We start from the raw sequence: 25198 nt of genomic DNA, 5'->3' as shown, positions 1-25198 counted from the left end.
CATACTGCACAGTGTAGCCAGACCGGGTCAGGCTTGTTGATTTGAGTTGCGATTTGTGGCATTTCGGTTTTAGTAGTTTACGTTACTCTTTTGTAATATGCATCTTCAATCGTCATAGTCATCAATGTGTGAAAAGCATGGTGAAAAGCGACGAACGTGCCGTCACTGAGCGTGCGTGCCGATTCGCTGGCTTCGGCGGGGGCCGTGCTCCCGTAGCGCGTTTTATTATTGAATGCAGGTGCCTTTCTCGCGCGCCTTTCAACTGACGCACTGCGACTTTGCACTTCGGAAACGCGGTGAGTGATATTTTGTTCCGTGCGTGTGATCCGAGGGCCAGTTTCTGCGCGGGGTGTACCGACTCTCTTCACAAAAGTGCGCTTAAGGCTATTGTTAGTAGGCCTATTGCGTACAAGTGAAACTGCTTTGTTCTCGATTCCTACGCACCGAATGTCGCGACCACCCGACAGGCGAGCTTGCGAGAAGGCAAGCAGGGAGACAAGGAAAGTTATTAATGTTTTTGCGAAAGAAGGAGTTCAGGAGGGTTGTGGAAGTAGCCGGCGTGACTCGGAGCAAATAGCATTTGTTCAACCTCTCGAATTAAGCACCACGTGACAGCGGTGGGAACAACTTAGAAAACTTAAATCGCTCGATCGCGGGATTTGAAGAGCATTGTTGCGAAGACCTCACGTCCGTAGACGCAGATGACAGGGAACAGTGGGCAGAAGTCGATCTTGAGTCTGCTCACTTTGGTGCTTGCAGTAGTAGTGACAATAATAGTGAAGAGCGCACAAGCGTACATGATGGACTGCAGGATTCCTTGCGGGAATGGGCAAACGAATATGGTATCAAAAGAAGGGCGTTAACAGCTTTGCTGAAGACGCTAAGGACACAGGGGGGACTTTCTCAGTTACCGGAGGATGGTCGTACACTTATGCAGACCCCTCGAAAAAACCTGGATGAATTTCCCATTTGTGCTTTGGCGCCAGGAAAGTGTTGTCATTTCGGACTTGCTGTGGGTCTTCAGCGTACATTGTTTCATGTAGAAAAGCTGCCAGCTGTAATTCCACTCTCATTTAATGTAGATGGCCTCCCCTTGTCAAAGAGCTCCAAAATGCAACTGTGGCCCATACAGTGCTTACCCCGTGGTTGCGGCAATGTGCCACCGTTTGTTGTGGGTACGTTTGCTGGACAGTCTAAGCCATCCTCGTCAAATGATTTCCTGAGGCCTTTAGTTCGAGAGCTGCAAACTTTGCTTGTGCAAGGTGTGAATATCAATGGCGACACTGTTCAGGTGACAGTTGGCTCGATCATCTGTGATGCTCCAGCGCGAGCTTTCATTACTATGACAAAAGGCCATGGAGGGTACAGTGGTTGTGCAAAGTGCACAGTCGAGGGATCTTACATCAATGGAAAAGTAGTATTTTGTGACATGGACTGTCCGTTACGAACGGATGAGAGTTTCAGGGAGCAGCATGATGTTGAACATCACAAGGGAGAATCTGGCCTGTTGGACCTGCCCATTGACATTGTAAATGAGCTCCCACTTGATTACATGCATCTTGCATTACTGGGTGTCATGCGGAAATTGCTCCAGTTGTGGATTTCTGGACCACTGCGGGTTCGTTTGGGACCTCTGGATAGGCACACATTCAATGAAAAGAGCAAGCTGCTAAATCCTCTCATCCCTAGTGAATTTCCCCGTAGGCCACGCGGACTCGATGAGCTCGACCGCTGGAAGGCAGTCGAGTTCCGACTTTTTGTATTCTACACAGGCCCGTTGCTTCTCAAGTTGTGCCTTCGAGATGATCTATACCAGCACTTTTTGCTGCTCCATGCGTCATTATCTATACTTGCAAACAAGGAGCTGTGTCGTGAGCATGCTGGTTATGCCAATGAGCTCTTGAGATGCTTTGTTTCACATTTCCATGAATTGTATGGTGACGAGCATGTTTCTTTCAACGTACACAGCCTCATACATCTTGCTTCTGATGTTAAAATACATGGAGAGCTAGACTCCTTCAGTGCCTTCCCATTTGAGAACAACATGCAGGTGCTCAAGAGGCAGTTGTGCAAGCATGAAAAGCCCTTGGAGCAGCTGCACAACAGGATGGTAGAGAGCCAGTTTTGGACACACAGACAGACATGGGATGAAATTCCTGTACATTTTAGCCATCCTCACAGTCGAGGAGTACTGCTGCCGGAATGCTGCCCTCCTGAATATGAAAGGCTGTCGTGGAATGCATATACAATTGCATTGTCTAAAAGAGACAACTGCTTTGCACAGGATGGCCATGTTGTTCTGGCAAAAAACATAGCCCATATCAGAGTGTCTAAGGAGCCATGCATAATTGGCCAAGAGTTTCTCATCAAGAAAGATTTCTATTCTTTACCCATTGAGTCCTCCAAAATGGGCATTTGTGTTGTATCAGGGCTATCGGGCCTGAAGCCTTGGTCCCTGCACAACCTCCAAAAAATGGTGAAGCTGCCACTGAATGGAAACTTTCTGGTTGTTCCAGAGCTTCACACAATTTAAAGGCCTAGATTTAACTAGCATTCGCGGAAACTTCAAATATCTGCAAATTTATAGAGGTTAGTATAGTGCATTTTAATAATCCTGGAGTTTTTGCAGCCCTTGGCTTACTTTACGTAACATTTAGTTATTTGTGAAACTTGCACTGAAAAGGAGGGTAACAGTGAGCAATGAAAGAAATAAGCCTCAAATAATCCTGTAATTAACCCATGCACGCTCACTGTAGTGCAGTTCACTGCACAGTTTTATTCTGCTCAACCATGTTTCCACAGGTTAGTATTGGCAGAATGCTGGCATGTTATGCCTTTATTTTCGAGGTTATTGGCTGTTCATGACAAATGCCTGTCATATGTGGTTTGTGGTCTTGAGCCTGGTGGCTGATTAATGCTTGGGGCAGAGAGCTGGTCTATAAGAGTAGCAAAATGAGTGCCAAGGGTAGGACACTTCGACAAAGTAGTAGGATGCCACTAGAAAATTCGCAGGCATAGGATGGAGAGCCAGATCATGTTGGGCAAGGATAATTGGATTTCATTGGGAATATCCTTTGACTGGCACTTAGCATAAATGGCCTGGTGACACATACCGCTCCCATCACAACTTGCTGCTGGGATAGTTGGTTCATAGGTGCAACGATCCATAATGTGGCTTATTACAGCGGACATTCAAACAAGCCAAAGGGCTTGAAATACTTGGAACTTTAGTAAAACGGCTGTCCTTGGCTGCAGCCAAGATTTAAAGAAGACATGTCATTATGGTGAAGGCAAGTCCCTCGGGAAAATGCTTTTTCACTGGTTCCAGGCAGAGGCTTCCCTTGTTTTGCCACCATTGAATACTTCTGACACTTCATTTTTCAGATGGCTCATGTAATCGCTGAGTTCGTTGAGGACAAACAGGTGGAGGTGGTGCCAGTGACCTGGGTGGAAGGTGACAAGTGTGCGTGGCCTGACAACCTCAAAGGCAACAGAGTAACATCCTTAGTAAAGAAATCTGTACCACCAGACACCTTCTGGAAGTGCTACAGCATAGCAGTGAAAGGGGTATTTGGTATGTATCGTGTACATGGAAGCCTTTTTTGTTCTATACAAATCAGTTGAATGTTGAATTTTTGTTTTAGCAACATATGAACAAGCAAGGGCCAAACTTAATGACAGCCAGTATACATCAGACCTGGGCGCAGGATCAGAAATGTCTCAAGGAAAAAGGACAAGGAGGCCACCAGTGCAGTGGTCCGACTCGGATGAGCCTGACACACCACCGCAACCCAAAAAGGCCAAGCAAAGCTCCAGCAAGCAACTTCCAGCTCCACCAAGCAACTTCCCACCAGGTGAATTCAAAATACTTGTTTCCACTACTTGTGGTATCCTGACACTTAGCAGTTAAAAATTACATTTAATATATTTCGCTTACTGGTGAGTTATTTCCCAGGCCTCTCTTCTGCTCCTCCAGTGCAGCAAGATGGCTGTGAATATTCTGAAGGTATGTGACTAACTTTTTATAGATAGTGCCTGACTGGTAATACAGTGCAAATCTATTTTAGCTTGAGCTTCCTAATCCACGAAGAATAAAGTGCTTTCCCATTGTGCAATATGAGCCATTAATTGAATTGTTCTTGTCACCTGTGAGGGCTTCGAAATATGGGCTGACAAATCAAGGAACAGTCATACGTTTCCTTGTGGATTTTGGTTTGTGTATCATTTTGCATGGCCACCTAACGTCTACTTTTGGCATAAATTCAAACCTAAGCACTTGTGACAGCAGTGCATTATTTCATTTCTAGGTTCACCCGCATTAAGGAAGGGGCCTGATTCAGGCTCCGGCACGTACACTTGTGGCTACTGTTTGCTCATAAACAGACTTGCAAGCCATTGCACATCACACACCCATATACTAGCAGTGTATAGCAAGTGTTCTGGCCAGTTATTTCCTGTTTGCATTTCAGTTTATGCCGTCAGGATGTTTAACTTCTGTTCAAGTGAGAAGTAGGCTCTTGGCAGCTATGTCGATAAACCAGCATGATTAAGTTTTGAATTAGTTAATGGGTCATATCATATAGTTAGCTGACTTGCTTCATTATTTATTATGTATATTGAATGTTTTAATGCTAAAGCTTGAGGTTACCTTTTTACAATTCATTTGCAAACTGTCTTGATGTATTACAGGAGCGATTTGCATAGCTATGCGCAGGTGTGAAATTACAGACACATTAGCCTTTAGAATTAAAAAAAGAAACTGTTCTAGGCATGAGGTTGCAGGCTCAATTTTGAGCTGCAATATGATTTGGAGTGGAATGCATTAACACATGCATTGTGCATTAGGTGCACATTATAGGACCCTAGGTGGCCCAAGTTCAGAAAACATCCTTCAGTGCCTCTGATAGATGGTATGTAGCTTTGGGACATAAAACACCATGAAAAGAAAAAAATGAGTTTATAAAATTTTAATGCCCATGGTGTGGTACAAGCAAATTGTACACTCGCTACAACTTTACATCATGCCTGTAAAATGAGCACAGAGAATACAAGTCAATGCGCTGATGAGTTGGTATGCCAACCTATGATATTGCATATGTGAACAAAATGCAGACTGCAACTGCAATCATTTGCTTCGCACTCTTGCATTTTGAGCATCCTATGAAATGTCTACCGTATCTGTGTATCAAGAACATGACATATGTTCACTATAGCTATGCATTCACAGGTTCACTGTAATCACTCTCTGCAGATGTGAATGACATGCCGCAAGGTGGTGCAGGTGGCCCTAGTTCGCACAGTGCAGATGGCTCCAGATCACACAGTTCCAGTGGCTTGAGCTCACACACTGCAGGTGGCTCTAGCTCACACAGTGAGTTTTGATAAATCTTGCTTTTACTTTTTTTTCAGTGAAGGGCTATAATTTTTAATGTGGCAGTTCTGTCATATGTTTAACTTAATGTGTATGTAAGCCAAGAAAGTTCTTAAGATGTATCTGTGGCTTGTTCCTAACTTCACAACTGGAATGCACTTTGCAGCTGCTTGCGACAACCTGGAGATGAGCAGTTCTGGTAGAATGTTAAATGGGCTGGGGTCCCACAATGTGACAGCCTTGTGATATTAGTGCAAAGTACAAGCATGCATTAAATGCTCGCTATTCTTTACTGTGCAGGTGACCAACAGACTTGTGTACCCTCAGGTTCCTCTGACGAACTTTCAAACAATAGTAAGCTTTCATTGTACAATAATACTTCACAACATCATTTTTTAAAGTTGTGAATGTACTTTAATGTATGATGGCAGTACTTACATAAACTTTCAAATATGCAGTTTATTTCACTGTATGCCTAAACACCCATTGCATGAACACTGTTTTGTTGCATTGTGTCTTGCACTGAAATTCGTGTAGTAGCGCATACATGCAGTCACAAAAGCTTCAAAGGCAATGTGTGCGTGTTCACATTGTTGTAAAGAGGCTATCTATTGAGGCCCCTGTTTTAAATCTATGTTGTTCCATGGCCTCAAGGCATTCAAGGGAAGGGTGCATCTGTCTCATTAGGTTCAATGTGGCAGGCATGGTGCAGAGCATTATAAATTCCAGTTATATGTTAGAACTTGATTGTGCCTTATTTTGTATTGCTGATGTGTGAGAAGTTGCCAGTTTCTAGGACAATGCAATGTTCTTTGTTTCAGAACAAATTGCAGTTAGAAAATTGTCTGATATTTTAATAGCACATCAAAATGTTTTTATGACAGAACTATACCTAAAGTGTACTAATCAAAGACACTCTTAGATTCCAACATACCTTGCAAAAATAATTGCCTGTAATCTGTGATGAGAAAAAAAAATGGCCTATGAAATACCTATCTGGTTTGGTTCCTGACTGCCACATTTCCTTCCTTTTGTGTTTGAAGGCTTCAAGAAGCATGTGCTCCGACTGCTCAACATCGTGCGTTTTACGCAACACCATGGCGACTTGCCTGAAAAGTTGTGTAACATGTATGTAAAGCAGCCTCTTGGTGGAACTGATCCCCTCATCAAGTGCCCCTTCCACAGCTTGGAAGATTTTATGGCTTTTGATGAAAGCCTGGACAAAGAGAAGACTGCGAGTTTGGTATGTAGTTTTCCTGAATTTATCATAGACAATAGAGAGCACTCGAATGCAAAAAAAAAAAAAAATATTCAGTGGTGTACGCCCCTGTTGCCTGTAGTTACAACTGCATGCTGTTGCATGAAACAGGTCAGTGCATATGAGGTTAGTGTAGCTGTACAGAAATAATCTTGCGAACATAACTTGCACAAGGACAATGCACGCTGCAGTTACTGAATGTATGCTTGAGAATGAGATTTCTGTCTCTGTACTGAAAACCATTTGCAGTTACGACTCATGTATGCTGAAGACTTCTGAAAGACTGCCGAAAGTATGCACGATAGTATGCGCCAACATATACCCCACTTGAGATAAGCCCAATGCACAGAATACTTACTGGCAAGGTTGCATTTTTGCAAACATTTTCCAGCAACTTCTGAGCTTAGATACATTGAATTCAGAATTATGAGCTATTCATTGTTGGAATGCTAAAATGTCTGCCAGCAAAGGATGAACATCTCTACATATCTGAAATTAAAATCTGTCACACCCCTCCATTACAGTACTGGTATTCTTCATTGCACTATTCTACCATCTTCTTTGTAAAGCTGATGTCTTGGAACACAGTGAACTTATCACAGGTGGTCTTGTTGACCTAGTCCAGGTGGTTTCAATGGGGAAGAAGTGCAAAAACATTCATGTACCTTACGCTAGGTGCACATTAAAGGACCCCAGATGGTCAAAATTAACCTGGAGTCCCCCACTACGGTGTGCCTTATATATAGTCATCGTGGTTTTGGCACATAACACTCCAGAATTTAGTTGTTTTTTACCCCTGTGGCTTTAGAGTTGCATCTTCCAATTGGCAATTTTTCTTGAGAAATTGCCTGGGGAATATGCAGATCTAAAGCCCTGACATGGTCGCTTAGCTGCATCAACTGTGTCGTCCTGCCTATGGCGTGGTATTGTTGATTAGGTGTGAGCTGATGCATATGCATAATGCTCTGCATAGAAATGTGGCTACATGAGTGGAAAGTAACAAACGGGAAGCTGCTGACCAGTCTCTGCCACTGTGGCAGTTGTGTAATAGCCTGATTGTGCAGTGGAATGGTTTCAGCAGCTATTCTTGGCAGAATGCAAAGAAGACACACCTAGTCTTCTGTACCACATGGCCATGTGAATGAATATGTAACTTCTTGTAGGTCTCTTTGCTTGGAGTTGCTGTATGCTGAAGAAAATAACGCTAAGACTTGCCGTTTCTATGGCATGAGAGTGCTGCACGACAGCTTCTTTTGTGAACATGTTTGCCAACGATTCCATGCAGCAGGCGTTTTCCAACTGGCATAGCCATACATTTAGTTTTCATTTTCTGTGATCACACACATTGACTGGAAATCTGTTTTTTGCAGGTTCGGGAGTTCACAGACCTTGGAGGGAGAAATGCCAGTGCAGCTACAAAGCGTATACTTGCATACACCATTCATGATGACCTGGCCACACTTTTTTCATAGGTTGGCCGAAAGGGAAAACTGAGTTTCTCTAGTCTGAAGACTACAGCTGAAATTATTGGCGAGTTGAAACTTTTTATACCTTTTAATGAGTACGAGCACTAGGATGAACTTAATTTATGCTTTCGATAGACAGCTATTAAGCCTTTTATTATACAGTGGTTTAGTGCAAACAGCTCAATATCCACACCAAGTGCAGTGTGGCTTTGGGTCATCTACAGCATCACTGCTGCTGCACCAGGTCCTCGTATATCGCTGGCTACTGGGAAGCAATTCATATGAGTGGACACGGTGTTAGCGAAGGCTGGTGGTGAGCAATCACTTTTGCTGCCAGACAAGTCCTTCTATCCAGTGCACTGAGCTATTGTAATGATAGCTTTTGGGTGTGTTGTCGATCACCTGGTGGTGGCTGATGAAAATAATATAGTGTCTAGCATGAGGTATTTTAGTAAGGATTAGTTGCATTCTCCTCTCTATTTTGCTATCTGGTCTATAGTTGTCAGTAAGTCTAAAAGATATCACCAGCATTGCTGGTGGGGAGATCATTAAAGAGCTTTTCAAGTTCCATTTCTTACACAGTGAAGTCTGCCTTCTATGTGTTTTGTTCTTTCTATGCATTTTTCTTAAAAGGGAAGCTTTCGCTCGGGCGCTGCTATCTAAATACATGGAAAAGCAGAAATCATTTTTCTCGCAGTAACTGCAATGAAATTCATGAGGTTGCTTTTAAAGGAAGAAGTTAAAATCTAGTGACTGTAGCAAACAGATTTTTATTCATGGCGTCAAATGTTTTACAATATTCCTAAATATTACAAAATTTGAACAAAACTGTGAAGTTCATAACTGTATCTCAGCAAATCATTATATTGCAATTCTGTAAGCTGGACCTAACAGTACGCCTAAATCAGACAAAATTGATACATTTCACATTGATCTCAAATATACTACCTTTTAGTGAATAGGACATTTCCAAAACCCATGTAGACGTTCTAACAAGTTCATGTAAGCTGCCACAAATTTCTCCCTCAACTTTGTCTGCTTTAGGTGATCTATATAAAATAAAATTTACTGAAATGTGATGTGTCTGATGCAGAGTTATATATTTGTAAAGCTTCTTTTAAATCTTTAAAAAATTTACACCCTAAATCAAAATTTTGCTTCCAGCAGTGACTAGACCTTAATTTTCTCTCGCAAATTCAGTAAATCCCATACAAAACAGTATAGGTGTTGCATCATAAGTGTTTCAGCACAGCATTAGAGTTGGGCCCGAGCTATAGCTTCGTTTGTACAGTTGCGCATAAAGGACATGGACGCACAAAAAAAAAAGAAACAATGGGACATACAAGGCGCATACGATACCTTAGTGATACCTTAATGTCGGCAAGTTTGTGACACTAACACAGCCATGTCCAGTTTGAGGGGACAGAAGCAGAGCTGGACGCGTGTAGCTGCCAGTGACATAGGAACACATGGCGGGCATGCTGCCGAAACAGTGGCATTTGTCTTCACTACTATCCTAATACGGCATGTTTCCGCCAAGGGTGGGCGAATATCTTAGCTGCGTTACAAGCGTTGGCATATGAATAGGGTACACTTCTAACGTATCCGTGTAAACGTGGCCACTATCGTTGCCACTCACGATTTGTTGCGTGCCCACAAGTGCAGACGAGAAGAAACAAAAGGCGCCCTTTATGTTGTTGTTGACCAAAACCATTATGAAGCCTACAAATAATAAAGCCGAGGCAAGTTTGGTTGTAGCTTTTTTTTTTTTTTCATGGAGGTGCGGAAAGTGATGAAAGGAATGAATTCAGGCATCTGCTTAAGAAAGCGAAAGTTAGGTGCGTGCAGATCGCTTGGTATGTCTTCAAGAGTTGTTCGCGTAGCATTCGACAGATGGTAAGCGCGATCATCATTAGCTAGACTTGGCACACAACATATCGCTGTGACAAGTTCAGGGTGCAATCATTACACGGGAAAGAAAAAATCAAATTTTGACGACAAAATTCAGGGGTGCGATCATTATGCGAGTAAATACAGCAAAAAGTTTACGAATGTGAGCTGTGTTATTCTCTTGTATTCTTTGTCCGCTCGAAGCTGAAGTTTAGATCTGTTGTATGGAACTGTATTAATTTGACCAGTGTTGCAAAAATTGGATGTGTTCAGTGATGTTTCATTTGTGTCCTGTACAATCCATTTCATTGGTGCCGTGTATCTTATGCCTATGAGTGTGTACTGCGCATGTTTAATATTAGACCCCTAGAAATAAGGCGGAAATACCGTGATTACTTATTCTTGTATAAACTAATTCACAAACACTTCTCCTGTCCGCAGTTACTGTCAGCTGTAACGTTCTGCATGCCTCGCCCTAAGTTGCGTAATCCTATCATTTTATATGTGAATTCCTCTTGCACCTCTAACGTTATAACAATGTCTTGTAACACAACAAAGTACCTTGCATCGTGATCTTGATATATTAGCTCTACTATTTGCTCATTATCTGGCTTGTGTATTTGATTAATTCAATTTTTTGTTGCACTTTGTACCGCTGTTGTTTGAGATGTTTCGTTTTTTGGTTTTATGTTCTTTGTGTAACAGAAATGCAACAATATTAAGGCATAATAGCTGTTCTTGGGCACTTTTAGAAAAAATTTTAAAAATGAAATAAGTAAATTAAATTACCCCTTAGCAACATGAATTCACATCATAATAGTGGCCACAGTGGCTTTCCACTAGAAATGGACATGTGTTTCTCCAACTGAGTTGCATGGCTCAGTTGGAGCTGTTTAATACTTAGCTCAAGCTTCTGCATTGTGATCAAGACTGACATTTTAAAGCAGCCTAAATGTAGGCCAGTATGACTACACTGCTAGTAGTACTCTGGTTTTCTGAATTAAAAATTTACTGTTGCCTGTATTTTATTTATGTATGTGTACATAGTTTAGTCTCCGCTTTTAGAGGAGCCTTCCATGAATGTAGCTGGCATAAAAGACAGCTCTAGTTCCGCACGCATCAGCTGTCATTTTAGGTTAGAAGTGATAAATGGTGTATTAAAGTCAAGCCTGTGCATTTTTAGCATTAAGAATGAAAAGAAAAAGAACTAATAGTTGTGTATTACCTAGGATCATGCTGCAGTCATACTCGTAGCACATAAGCCTAACTTGCTGTGTGGGTGGGACGAACACTCACAGCACTAGCAGGTTTATTAAAAAGGGATTGGGAGAGGGATTTTGTTGACCATACTTCTGAAATATGCCCTTGCCAACTGCCATCCCAAGTGTACATGAATGCAGCAGCTTAGATGACGCACCACAGAGGTTTGGCATGCAGGTTTGATCTCTATAAATATGGGTACCACTTCTGCGGTATAAACAGGAAGCTCTCCTATGAGTAACAATCTTCATAGCACAGGCGTACCTGAATAAAGTGAATGTAGGGACGTACACTAGATTAGAACGGAGTGGGAGACCAGTGCGATGCACTATAATGCTGTATGCATGCATGTTTCCTATAAGTGCCACTGCATTTTTGCATCTGGTTTGACTGCAAAAAGTGCCCTTTGAAAGCTAAAACCAGCTGTCTACAGCATGGCTGGCCCCTTCAGGTCGCCACTCATATGAGCAGGATGTTGATTTTGCAATGGCTTGATCATTATCCACAAAGCAGGCTTGTGTTCGTTTGTTTCCCCAAACCTCACATTTTTTTATCATTCTGCTCTTTTACTTTCATGCAGAATAAGTGGAGGCCATTCCATTGTAAAGCACTGCAGCTATGACCTGGAGACTGTACAGGTATCGGAGGCTTCTTGGTTGTGGGCGTGTGCATCTGGTGGAACTTTGGGAATCTGTTGTGCAACGCCAAGGCATGTTTCGTGGACAAGAGGCAGCTACTCAGGTTTTTTTTTTTAACTTTGCGCAGTGCAATTGCAGAATTTTTTTTCATGCATTGAAAGGATTCTGCCTGTCATCTGCATTGTCAAATCACTTGCAAAGTCGTGCTCTTCCCAGGCTCCATCAATATGGTTTTGTGCAGAATTTGTGTGCGAGAACTTTTTATTGTTTTTTTATATGTCATGGCAGTCTTCTGTGTTGGTGAAATTGCTACCATTGCAAAGCCATGGTTTTCTGAAATGCTGTTATTCTGCTACTGTACAAAACTTGCGTGCGAAATATTTACATTATACACAATATCTTTTTTACCTCAATATTTCAGAGTATTTCTGTTTGTTCTGTATGTGCATCTACATGTCCACCCATTAGCATAAACACACGAGTGCATGGTTCGTGCACAATGCAGTGCACAAGCGGCAAAAACCACGTGCATGTGTGAAACGCTAAGGCAGTGCATTCCGTGGGAGCGTTGCCCAGATTTCTCCGCACAGAAGCGGTTGGCTTGCCAGGAATAAATTCAACTGTTTTGCAGTCTTGCTCATCTGCCTGAGACCTATGCTCGCAAGGAGGATCCTGAATCCTTTGCTTGTATCTGTAGGCCACCGTTGTAAGTGGCACATTCAATGTTGCATAAATGCCATACTTACTGTAGCCCTGCTGTGAAGTGTCCACAATCTGTCATCTTTGCGTGGCTGTGGGAATCCCAGCCATTTCCTGTTTCTGATTACAAGGAATGAAAAGACTGCGACGCATGCCTTATTAGTGGCAATTCAGAGGAACCCTCAAAAGACCAAATAAATATGTTAGCTTTTTTATCCTGCAATTGCTGCTTGGACTGACCCCGACATGTACGGGCATCACTGAAGCATGCTGTGCATAAGTACAGCAGACAAGCTGCTCCTGTTGCATTATGCTAGTGTCGTGTTCTGCCGTGCTCTATCTGTAAGATGAACACATTGTGGCCTATTGTGTGATAACGTCACTGTGGTGTACTATTGTGGAAACACATGCTGGTGTGTTCATGCTACCAGTGGGCTAACCCTTGGACCTTACTGGAAATAGTAAAGGCCAGCCACTCATTCCAAAAAAAATGCTGGACAGGCTTTTCTCTCTTGCCTTTTTGTGTGCTTGATGGGCTGAGAATTGCCTCCATTGCAAAGACATGCTTGCAATGACATTGCAAAGACAGACATTGCAAAGACAGCTAAAATGTGCAAAGCACATTTTATCACTGGATCTTGAGGGTTTTTCTAACCTCTGCCTTTATTATGCGTGTTGCTGCCTCTGCAAAGCTACCCCTTCGTGAGACCAATATTGTGCCTGTATAAAATAACTTTTGAGAGCTTTTAACTTTATATAATTTTTGTCATGGAAGACTCGTTTTATATTGCTGCTACTGTAACGCCGTACTTGTGAGACTATCGTTGCGCATATGTATAGACTTTTGTGCGAGATACTTTTAGCAAGACTAAAATTTTTTTGAATGTTTCGGTCATTTGTGTCCTATACTATGAGCATCTTGCAAGGATGCACTTTATTGAAGTGCCATTAGTGTGTTTTAGTACAGAACTTCTGTGCAAGATACTTTTAAGATATATTTTATATTATGGGAGGATTCTAGTCACTTTCGTGCATATGTAAGTTGCCTCCAGTGAAGTGTCATTGTTCTTTGTACAAAAGAACTTTTCTGTGAAGTCTCTGATGGGCACGTCTACAGTTTTACAAGGTAGAAGGGCTACCACAGTCTATATGCAAGTTTAACATCTAGTCATTGAGCCGATGAGACAGCCTGTTTGTTTTTGCATCATGTGCATTGCTGTTGTTGCAAAGATGCCATTACAGTCAAATCCCGTTACAACGAACACCACATTAACGAACATTTCAGATTAACGAACTTTTATGAAATCCCGTGCCGACTGCTTATAGTTTCAATGTAAAAATATTTCACTACTACGAACTTCAGAATAACGAACATTTCAGAATAACGATCGTTATTTAATTTCCGTGTCATCTTAACAACACCTCAGTACTACGAACTCATATCCCGAAATGCGAGGATTCTTAGATTTCAGTGTATCCGTCACGTCAGTCGGAGCTCTAAGCTAGCAGACGACGCAGCGCGAAGAGCCTTGCAACTTGCTTCCCGCAAAAACCTGAGATGGCGCGGAAGGAGAAAGATGCGGGCGGAGACTTTTTTTTCCTTCTCCGTTGTGGAGGCAACGACGCACCAGGTTTTGTGAGTGGAGAGGCGGGGAGCATGGGCTCGTAAAACCTGAGACGGTGCGGCAGAAGAAAAAAAAAGTAGTAATTAACGCTGAAGTGGGCCTTTTTTTTTTTCGTGTTGCGGAGGTTGCTTGTTTTCTGTTGTTCGCGTGCTGTCACCCGTATCAGGCCTGTCCATCTTGTTTTTCTTCTGGTTATATTATTGTGTTAGAAGTGCGTGGCGGCGTTCGCGTTGCCATGAGCTCAACAACTCTAAGCACGGCGAAGAAGCGAAAGCAGTTTTCTTTGAGCGAGAGAGTAGAGATTCTTCGCGAGATAGAAGACGGGAAGAAACAATCCGTCGTGGCTAAAGAACGTGGAGTGGCGCGGTCGACGATCGCCACGATTCTCAAAGATAAGGAGAAAATCTTTAAGCACCAGCAAGAATCTTGCTGCACGTTACGGCAGCACCCGAAGACCGCGACGAGTCCGTGTCGGCCACAGATGCGTTGGACTGCTTGCGAAAACTCCGCATATTTATAGCCAAAAGCGGCACAGCGACCGAAGGCGTGCATAAGAATGCGGACGGTCTGGAATCGTTCGTGCTGCAGAGTCTGTGCTGCACCCGTCAGAAGACGATCACGGACTATTTCAAATAAATGTGCCTTGTCTGACGATCACGTGTGCATTGTGTCAGAAACGAGTTCAAGGAGGTACCGTTTCAAAGGTGGGACGCTTGCGTTACTGAAATGCTATTGTTATGGCTAATTTTTGGGCTTTCACTATAACGACCTTTCAGAATAACGAACATTTTCCCGCGGTCCCCTGAAGTTCGTTGTACCGAGATTTCACTGTATGTGCCTTTTTGCAAGAAAATGTGTGCATAGTCATTGTGCCAGATATTTCTTGTTCTCTTGTACTGTTTGTTTAGTTATAGTTGTGATATCACAGTTCAGGTACCAATGCAGTCAGTTTATTCTAGTCTTTTTCCTTCATAAAGCATATGTACATCGCTGCATTAAGTTGACAATTAGAATTTTTCTGTGTTAAGGTCACTTCAAGAAGCATCTTTAGTTATCTTCTGTGCCCCTGTACTGATCTTGTCAATGTTAACATATACTCCTGCAATCCCGGCCACGGCGGCCGCATTTCGATGGGGGCGAAATGCGAAAACACCCGTGTGCTTAGATTTAGGTGCACGTTAAAGAACCCCAGGTGGTCAAAATTTCCGGAGTCCTCCACTACGGCGTGCCTCATAATCGGAAAGTGGTTTTGGCACGTAAAACCCCAAATATTATTATTATTATTATACTCCTGCTGGCATCTTTTGTGATTTTCAATTTCTTGTGGGTCCTTGTGGGCATTTCTTTAACGTGTCAGGCACAGGTAATGTTTTGCTGTGCCAAGCACACAGGCATGTTCTTGCAGTACGCTTTTTAAATAAAGATTCAATGTTTCTGCAGTTTATGTGCAAGTCTATGCCTCAGTTAGGCCATCCTAAAAAGCTGAGCAAGTGTTATTAAAAGGCTTATTACATCATTTGATTTCACATGCATGCAGCTTAATATCTACAACTTTGATTACTATTGGAGTTGATACATAATGCATATTCTGGCTTATTCTGTGGATTTGGAAGCTGCACATATACGTTTCTGATGCCTGTGTACCAATGGAACTTACATTAAATATGTTGAATGTGCTAGCTTGCAACATGTGCTTCTGCCGTGGATGTTGTGTCCACGTACATTTTCGCCTTTGCAACCTGCACCAGTAAGATGGTCCCAGTTCTTTTAGCGGCACTTAATTATTTGTTGATGCAATTTTCACAGTAAAGGAAGTGCAGCATATGGTGCCTGTAGCTGGTACATTGGTTCTTGGGTATAGTACAGCTTCTAAAGCATTGAAAAAGCCGCAGTACCAGCAAGGTGACACCCCAACAAAACCGAACAATGGATAAGTCCCGCATTTATCATGGATGTCCTCTGTACATCTCGTGGACGTTTCTGTAATCAATGTCCACATTTAAAATCCCACAAATGTCCCCGGGATGTCCATGTCCAGATTGTTTTATCCAGCGGACATTGTTCGGATATTTAGTTTAAAAAATGTCCATCTTTAAGGTCCGACAGATGTCTGAATGTCCGAGAAGGGCATACACGGGACGTCCGATTGAACGCCTTTTTTTTTTTTGCATGGGACGGTCCCTCAGATATCCGCCGTATGTCATCTGGACTTATGGGGATATCCGGTGGATGTCCAAACGTCCGGCGCTAAACGTCCATCGGATGTACTGTGGATTACTTGTGGTCCATTGGGTAGTAACGTTGGTCTGCACTTCTCTGTTGCCGCAACGAGAAGCCGTCTCATTCGTCCTCTCGAGGCACACTTTGTGGGTGGGAACATGATTATTTGAAGCAAAACTAACAGGAAACAAGTGAGTCGGTTCTTGGAGTGTTGTTTCCTGGCGCTAGTCAGTAGAAGGAGGCTCATCGAGGAGCTTTGGCACCTGTTTACCAGCAGTAGTAGAAATCGGGCTTGGCAGACCAACGCCTGGAGCTCTGTGGCAGGGGCCCAGCCGAGTAGCATAGACGTTGCTGACTCAGGAACAGGACAGGGCTCGGTTAGCGTCGGCTGCTCAGAAATATGGACGACCGAGGTTGGCACCGTTTTCACAGGATCCAGACAACCAAAATGAGTCAAACCTTGCTTCTTGCCAGGAAACCGTGGTGATGGAGTTGGCAAGTCCTCCACAGAAGCACGGTCGGTACTATTGGGAGTTTGACACGGACTCTGGGTAGAGCGATCATGCTGCTCCGCGGAAGCTGCATTCAGTGGGTACTTTGCCATCTTTGGTAGCTTCTTTTCACGCTCTTCTCTTTCTAACTTCGCCTTTCGTTTAGACGCACCACTTTGATGCTCCCGACCGAGCATTTTCGCATGAATGGATGCTAATTGTTCACCGGGCGCTTCCTCAGTCCAACGCGACCGCAGGCGTCCAACGGTGGCCGCCCCGATGACTGGCGCAGGCTGCCTGGATGGTCCGTGGCTTACGGAGACTGGTGCGTCCCCCGGGAGCTCCTCAGCGGGGTGGCTTATGCAAGCTTAACCGGCGAATCGAGGCTGAATCGCAGCCCGCGATCAACTTCGTTTTATAGACGCGCGCCGCGTCTGTCTGTTACTAGCACCAAAGCAGGCGTTCACATACGCAAAGAAGTCCTTGTACAAATTCCCTCCTTCTCCGTACAAACTTACTCCTACCGTTCCAGTCTTGTCTTCCTATTGGCTAGGAGCAATCGTCTGTTCTGGGAGGTTCTCGATTTTGTTTTCGCCCCGTCGACGCCGAGCGCGAGAACGGAGAGAGCGACTCCTAGCGCGGGCGAAGTCACGCGCCCTCCATCGCCTCTGAGTCATCTTTTTGTACTTCTTACTGGAAAGTTCGGCGGCCTGTCTGACCTACTTTTTCCGTCCAGCGCCGAGCGCGCACGAGGGTGCGCAGCCCCAAGGCAGGAATGGCCCCTGGAGACAGGCCTTAGTGTCCAGCTCTCCAACTTCACCCTTCACTCTTCCACAACCTCAGCCCAAACAGTGAACATTCCATGCCCCACAGCACGTGTGACGTCTTCTTTCCTTTCCTGCCTAGACTCTGCCATCTGACTCATCATCATCTGCTATCGGACTCATCCTCCCCCGCCCAAATTACCATCACGGTAAAGAAAAGCGGAATGGGAGGCACTGTTGGGTACAACAGCACATCCTTTCTATGAGAAGGACAGCGGCGGAACTATTTGAGAGCTGGAGGGTGGCGTGGTGGTGACGAGGGGCAAAGGAGATTTAGGTCCTCATCCAACAGTTTATGTTTTAGGTGTTTCCGCCTTGCCCCTCCTCTTCAGACAGCACTGGACAGATGGACGCACAGGAATCCACGAAAACTCTTCCAAACAAACGCACCTCGCTTCGTAAGAAAGAGGGCCCCACCGGGGTGGCCGGGGATTCCTGTTTTTGCAGCTCAACAAGCTCTCCCCAAATGATCAGGCTAACGTATGCTGTTACATTAGGCTGGGGGCCCCGTCTGCTCGTTCTGGTTTTCTCGCTTCATACATGTCGCTCCAAGTTCCGTTACCCATGGTTTCATATACTAAGCAGGTTAGAATAAATGGGCCCCCTTCTCCTACTGTCCGAGGTGAGGCCCTGGGCTGCAGCCCCCTTACCCCCCCCCGCCCCCTTAATCCAGTGCTGGTGGCAGTCATCACAGACAATAATTCCATTAACTGGAAAGTAATGGCTATGTTCAGTGAGGCCCGGAAGCTCGAAATTGTTGACCCCCATCCAGTTAATCCGCAGCAGCCACTGTTTCATATTGTTGACTCTGTGCATTTGCTGAAATGTATCAGAAACAATTGGCTAAACCAAAAAAATCCTGACAAATGTCTATGTTACCCACCTCTTCCCTGTGGAACCACAGAAAGTAAGAAAATGCAGGGTGCTTCATTCACGTCACTTAGAAAGCTTCATGAGGCTGAACGAACTACTACTTGTGGCTAACTTATAAAGCATTAAATCCCACAAATATTGAGAGGCAGAAGTGAAACTTGATGTGCAAATTTTCAACTCTTTTGTTTCATCTGCTTTGAGGATAAGAGGCGAAACCCTGCATCTGACGCTTGCAGATGGTACTGCAGATTTCATCCATAAGGCATCCCCATAAGGGACGCAGAGTGAGAGATGAGTGGCAAGAGCCAATACGTGAAATCAATGGTGAGCAGCTACAGTTCCTCGACACATTTGTTACCTGGCTCGACGAATGGAAAAGTAGGTGTGTGCATACAGGTGCGTTGACAAAGGAGACCCACTCAGCTCTCCGGCTTTCCGCATACGCCTTGATCGAGGTGTCAAGATATTGTTTGGAGGAGCTCGGTTTTAAGTACGTTCTCCTTGGAAAATTTCAAACCGATCCCCTCGATGCTCGGTTTGGAAAGTACCGGAAGCTGTGTGGGTCCCATTACAATGTGTCGATCACACAGGTATTTGATGCCGAGGCAAATATCCACCTCCAGAACACACTGATCTTGCCAGATATACCGGCATCCACTGACACTTGCAAGGAGACGTGTGCTGAAATGCTGATTGACAAATATAACATAAAGCTAAGAAGCTGTGACCTAAAGAAGCCCCGGGAGGACATGCCGGCATTGGTGTACATCACTGGCTACTGTGCCTATGCTGCTTTGAAGCACCAGCCTTGCAATGACTGCTGTGATTTATTCACAATTACTGAGAGAGAGCTTGAACGCAGTGAGCATGTGCTGATTGATAATATGAGCAGAGGCGGCTTGAAATTTCCACAGCCATGTGTCGTTCATGTGGTGCTGTGCACCAAGTTTGTGCTAGAACATATTACAGGCAAATAGTATGAGAATATGTTTCATGCAGAGAGTAATTAGAGAGCTGCACTTCTAAGTGTGATGAAGTATTTGCTCTGTGACAGTGATGACTTTGACACTTGTGCAACTGGTCACAGCAAAGACTTAATGTTAAAGAACATCCTTAATCCAACAGTAAACACACTGTTGAAGAATTATGCAGCCTTAAAAAACAACGAGATAAACAAAGAAAAGAATAATGGGAAAAAGAGAAAGTTGATTACCCTCAAGTGAAAATGATGTGTGCTGTTTTTGCGAATGTGTATGCTACTATACATACAATATATGAGCTGTGTGTTGTCTTGACTTCTCTGGAAATTTTTAAAATTATTCAGCATTGTTAAGTTCAGCAGATCGTTCTTATTAAACTAGTGACGTTAATGTTTGTCATATTTTATTGATGTGAGTGTGGTGTGTTCGAATGTCATTCTGTGATAGTGGAAACCAATGCCAAATAAAATGTGTGATATGAATTGTATATGTCTGTGACAAACTGAAAAAAAGAACAGTTTTTCCAGCGCATCGTCTTTCTAGACCAAAATTCTGTAGTGCATTTTGTTTTATGGAGGCCATTGTCAGCTTTGCTCCAAATGCCGAAGTTGACGTGTTGTAACTTGATTACAGCAAAGTCTTGACGATTTTTCGGGGCTTCGAAAAATTTTTCACAATCTGAAGTTTGTATGCTCCATACAAACCACAATCACAGCGCCTAAGTGAAGGGAAGATGTTCTCATTTATATGATAATGAGTGTCAGTTAAAGGCATCCTCGATCGCTTGCTGGAATGCATCCAACTTTGCAGTCTCTCCTCATCTACACTACAGTGGACATTTTTCAAGTGTGCGGGTCTCTGCCAGTATTTTGGAAGGCCGAGGTTTCACATGCCGACTTTGCAACTGTATGCCATGGCTCTACTAGACTTATTCTAAGGGATCTTGCGGTGGCTCAGAAATGCATATCACCCATGGCAACTCGGTAGTGTGTTTGAGTCATTTTTCCTTACTAAGCACCCACATTGCAGAGTTTGCTGTTTTTCTGAAAGACGTCACTGGGGGAAATAACGATAACTGCTTGCTGGTTGTACTACAAGCAGACAGTCGAGAGTGTCAAGAAGTAGGTCATTATAATCTTTCATAACGCAAAGACGATTCTTCACTGTTACAAATATGATCAGAATTCCCAAACAATACAAGAAAGTAGTGATTTGGGGCTGTGCAGTTAGTGTCAAAAGTTTATAGGCCATGGGAACTTTGAAAAAGTTGAATCCCTATTCTCACAACCTTGGCATGCAGCTCAAGATTCCAATTTCAAGCTTGTACTAGTAGCATATATGTAAAGAACTGTACTGCTTTTAATGCCAGGTCGAACTTTAATGTAGCAGAGGTGCTATATAACAAAGTTAGGTGCCTATTTTAGCGACTTCCTTTTATTGAGGTTTAACTGTTTTTAGTCAGCCTATGCATGAAGCCCAAGACTCCAACTTCCAGCCTGTACTGTACTGCAATGATACGCTAGCCTATATTTTCTGCTTACCATAAAACTCAGTCTGTGCCAGCTCTGCGTATCCAAGCCAAACTCTCCAAATTAGCCACACATAGAAAAATAGCTCGTCTTAAGTTTCTTTATATGCTCCATAAAAATAAATGTAACTTAGACTCTGCTCTGTATATTCGAACCCCTGGCAGAATATCTCCCTGCACTAACCACCCATTCGCTATTATGGCATACACACTTAGAGTTGACCTTTTTAAGTACTCATTCCTCCCAAAAACCAATGTTGAATTTAATAAACTTGATCTGCACGTGTTCCATGACACCAGTTCAGCCGAGACTTTTCGGAGAAAGCTGGAATCGTGCTTCCTGTAGCAATGTGCTTTTCTTCTGTACTTTTTTTTTTCCCATCCTGTAACAGCCCGCAAAAGGTAAAGTATGGTAAAATAAATCAATGTATGTCGACAACAGTTTTGTGTGGTCTTAACTGGCTGTGGTTACAAACTGCTCGGAAACTTTTCTCAGATCCTGTGTTACGTAAACTTTTTTACACTGACTGCACATTAGGCAATTGTGGACGGGTAGCCGAGGGTTTTAAATAGAGTTAGTTTGCTGTCTCATTGTTTCAGTGCATAGTTCAACTTTCTCCTTATTACATAGTGTTATCACAACAGAATCAACATTCAGCAGTCATGTTTGACGTCCATTGACTATACTCACAGCCACAATTATAAAGGCAGCTTTAGCCTTTTTTTTACAAGCAACTCGCCTACATGCCTTTAGGGAAGCCGCAACATGGTGGACTTGTATATACACACTTCCTTCTCCTTGTCATCACTCCTTCTCTTCCATGTCCCCATTTTCACAGTGCTGAGTAGCAGTCCAGAGCAAGCTATAGTTCAGGCCAACCTCTCTGCCTTTCTGTAAATGAATTCCTCTATGCAAAATTAATTCCCGGCATAGGTTGTGTACTCTCTTTTTAGACTTTCTTTACAATTGCAGTTGTACGAATGGGCAGTGAAATTGGCTGGTACAGAGCTCGGCTATGTAAGTAGGAATGCGCAAGCACGTGACTTTGCACATTCTTGTTACCATATCTTCGCTCTGTATTACCTTCTTAAATTGTGGACAGGCTTCCCCAATGTCAGCAACTCGAGTGCGAGAGGTTTTCTATGAGCTCCCCTCAGAGGTTTAGGAGGACAACATTGCTTGCTTTTTGGAACCGTTTGTACCCTGCCTATGCACCTAGACACAGCAACCACAGGCTGTGTTGCAGCCTGCAGGTTAGAACCATGGGGCCCTGGAAGTCAGACAAAACAGGGCAATGGTACCGTGCCCTTAAATGTAGGACATTGCTTGCCTAGTGGGTAGGCACTCGACATCAAGGCACTCGTCTGCAAGGAGTGCTAGTGTCATCCGCAGTTGCCACCACATTGCTGGTCCCGATTTCATGTGTTCGCCTGTAAGCAGCTGCCAAAATGCACATAGGATCCTTAGAAAGTGCCTCAGTCTGTTCCGGCTTTCAATTAGTGCATCTGTTGATGATGCCCTTACGAGGTCAGAATCAACCAGAAAAATTATGCTCTGAAAAAAAAAAAAAAAAATGTGCGCCCATGCCAATCTGCTCAAACACGTGCGAGATTCAGCATGATGCTGGACTGCTGCCTAGCATAGATATCGCTGACACTAAAAACTACTTTGCGATGAAACAAGTTTTGTGTCCCGAAGCAACAGAAAGCTTACAACTACAATTACCTGCCAAGTCACCATTATCTGACGAATGGCTGGTTGCAGCAACCATGCGTCCAAGTGCTCGCAGACAGCATGCTTGCTATTGGAAAGGTAAGCAGGCTTCCCTTGATTATTTGGAACCGTGTTTTCTGTGCAGTAGGCTGGGGGAACATTGTGTGGATTATGTAACCACAGTGAACAACTGTCGGGAAGGGAGACCACAGGGAGACTTGCAGCTGTTTCCAAATGGTGTTCTTGTGCACTTCAATGAGCATGGAATGCTGTGCATGTGTTGATTAGCTAACTCTACAGCGTTAAGTACTGGCTAGAGACACATACTGCTTTGAATGCTACATAAATTAAGTACAAGCTATTTTTCGCTCTCCACTCCAGTAAACATAACTGCCGACAATCCGGGGCTTGGCTTGCATGATGCACTTGCATAGGTTGAGTTAAGGTTGCTTCACCAAAAACAAAGTGCTTACCACAAAAATTGCAGTGTGTCGAGGTGTGGTTTGTGTCCCGGCAGTTAATGTGGCGAATCCCCCCCACTATTCTCCATGCTCTTGGCTTTGTGGTCTTTTGGCACTGATGCTTGATTACCTTAGCTATTGAGGAGCTAACCAAAGCAACATTCTGATCCCCAGGCTTCATTCTAGTGTGGCTGTTGCAGCCCGACACAACAGAGTTCACCATCTGTTGATGCACAGCACAGACATTGTACAAGACTTTCTGCTAAATAAATAAGTGCTTACAGTACCACACATTAAATACTGCAGTGTGCGGGCTGACGTATCAGCTACTGATGAAGTCTGTACAGTGGCATCAATGATAGGTGTCAGCAGTTTGATGCGGCATGAATGGTACAATAGGAAATATAGCATGACTGCCCTGGTGATGTTGCCGCCTCATAGATCAAGCTAAGTGTATACCTACTAGTATGCTATCACATCAGACAAGACAAAAGCAGACAAGAGACGCTACGAACATGTCGTGTCTGTCTCTGTCAGTCATACTGTCAGCAGTATCATCCACTACTGCAACAGCCCTCAGAACAAGTAACTGAAATTTACATGAGAGTTTAAATACAGCTTCTTTTCCTCATAACTTGTATGATAACCAATGTAAATACAAGCACTTGCTATTTCAGTGAAAGCACTGCTCCCGAAATTCTTTTGTGCAAGTGCAAAAGAAATTATATTGGAAAGTGCCACATCCTTATTAGACATTGTTTTTACCTCTAGAGCAGGCCTGCAAAGGTGACCACCTTTTATAAACAGACAAGTAATGGTAAGAATCAACACCAAATACAACCGGTAAACATTTTTCACAATGGAGATTACTATTTCACAACGTGCAACTGGTATAAACCCCTCTCCTACTGCACCATCATCACTTAATGCAAGAACAGTGTTGCTTGTTGAAAAAGTAAACAATTTCGTGCTGTTCATTGGAGCTAATGAAATGGCTACAGACAAAAGTTATTGGAATACGGGAGCTGTGTCAAACCCGATGCTTTCTAGCATCTTCCAGGGAAAGCTAGAAATTGGGTCACGCATGCACATAGGCCAGCGTTCATAACCAGTTCGCACTTCTCCGTCTACTTCTTTACTCTGTAGATAGGAGTGCTGCTTGCACCTTCTGTGGCTGAACAATAAAATTCTGGGGTTTTACGTGATGAGTTAGGAGGCACGTAGTGGTGCAGAACTTGGGGTTAATTTTGACCAATTGAAGTTCTAATGTGTTGCAAGACGCTTATAAAATGAAAGGACCATGATTTAGAGTCATAGAATTCAGCATGCTGTTCATGATTCAAGTAGGAATTATAATTTTTAATTTGCAAAGAAAGTCTAACGAGTAAGTGGCGAGGCCTAGCAGTAAAATCTTGGTACTTCGAATGTATTCTATGGCATTACTGCATGCAAGTCGACCGTTATTAGGTACCTCATCACTATTGCTCAAAATTGCAGTTGGTATATTACACACTCGTGCCTTATTTTAGGCTTCGAAAATCAAAAGCACACATATGACTACAGCAGCATGCTGAACTGCGTATCATGTGAAAAAGCATCACTTCATTTTCAATATTAGTTTCATTTTGACTGTTTAAATAGCAAAGCAGTTGGTCAGGAAACCACGAAAACACATAGCTATTATCACAGAAATACAACACTTCGGGAAACATGAATCGCAGGAACATCAACTTGATAAACAAAATACTCAAAATACTTTCTCAAAGCTGCAGCTGCACCTGTCGTCTGCCTCTCACTAATGCTAACGTTCAATCACTATCCCACTCACCTATCACTGTTTTCAGCATGCTTCCGTTGAACAACGATACCCTCGTTGCAGACAGAAAAATTCTGATAAAAA

General features: G+C 43.4%; 1 protein-coding gene across 4 annotated transcripts; it reads left to right on the top strand.

Moving 5' to 3' along the window:
• The first annotated feature begins 2 nt into the window (after positions 1–2).
• LOC135897873 (uncharacterized) lies at positions 3–20015 on the top strand. Of its 4 annotated transcripts, XM_070529884.1 has the most exons (10): positions 3–296; positions 3385–3574; positions 3645–3854; positions 3956–4006; positions 5252–5371; positions 5672–5725; positions 6415–6499; positions 6557–6614; positions 8000–8159; positions 11826–20015. In XM_070529884.1, the coding sequence occupies exons 2-9, from the start codon at positions 3385–3387 to the stop codon at positions 8099–8101; spliced, it is 870 nt and encodes a 289-aa protein (XP_070385985.1). In that variant the 5' UTR covers positions 3–296; the 3' UTR covers positions 8102–8159; positions 11826–20015. The 4 variants fall into 4 exon arrangements, with proteins under 4 accessions (XP_070385985.1, XP_070385982.1, XP_070385983.1 ...); XM_070529881.1 differs by having other exon boundaries at positions 6415–6614; XM_070529882.1 differs by lacking the exon at positions 3956–4006 and having other exon boundaries at positions 6415–6614.
• The last annotated feature ends 5183 nt before the right edge of the window (positions 20016–25198 follow it).

Source organism: Dermacentor albipictus, unplaced genomic scaffold (genome assembly GCF_038994185.2).
Source record: "Dermacentor albipictus isolate Rhodes 1998 colony unplaced genomic scaffold, USDA_Dalb.pri_finalv2 scaffold_34, whole genome shotgun sequence".
NCBI lineage: Eukaryota > Metazoa > Arthropoda > Arachnida > Ixodida > Ixodidae > Dermacentor > Dermacentor albipictus.
Note: the sequence above shows the minus strand (reverse complement) of the source record. Positions and strands in the feature narration are given on the sequence as shown.

Bases quoted from the DNA above. Each gene is read 5' to 3' on its own strand.
- LOC135897873 (XM_070529881.1), top strand. From the start codon at position 3,385: ATGGCTCATGTAATCGCTGAGTTCGTTGAGGACAAACAGGTGGAGGTG. The intron at 5,372-5,671 runs GTGAGTTTTGAT...TTTACTGTGCAG, and splicing joins AGGTGGCTCTAGCTCACACA to GTGACCAACAGACTTGTGTA. The intron at 6,615-7,999 runs GTATGTAGTTTT...TGTTTTTTGCAG, and splicing joins AAGAGAAGACTGCGAGTTTG to GTTCGGGAGTTCACAGACCT.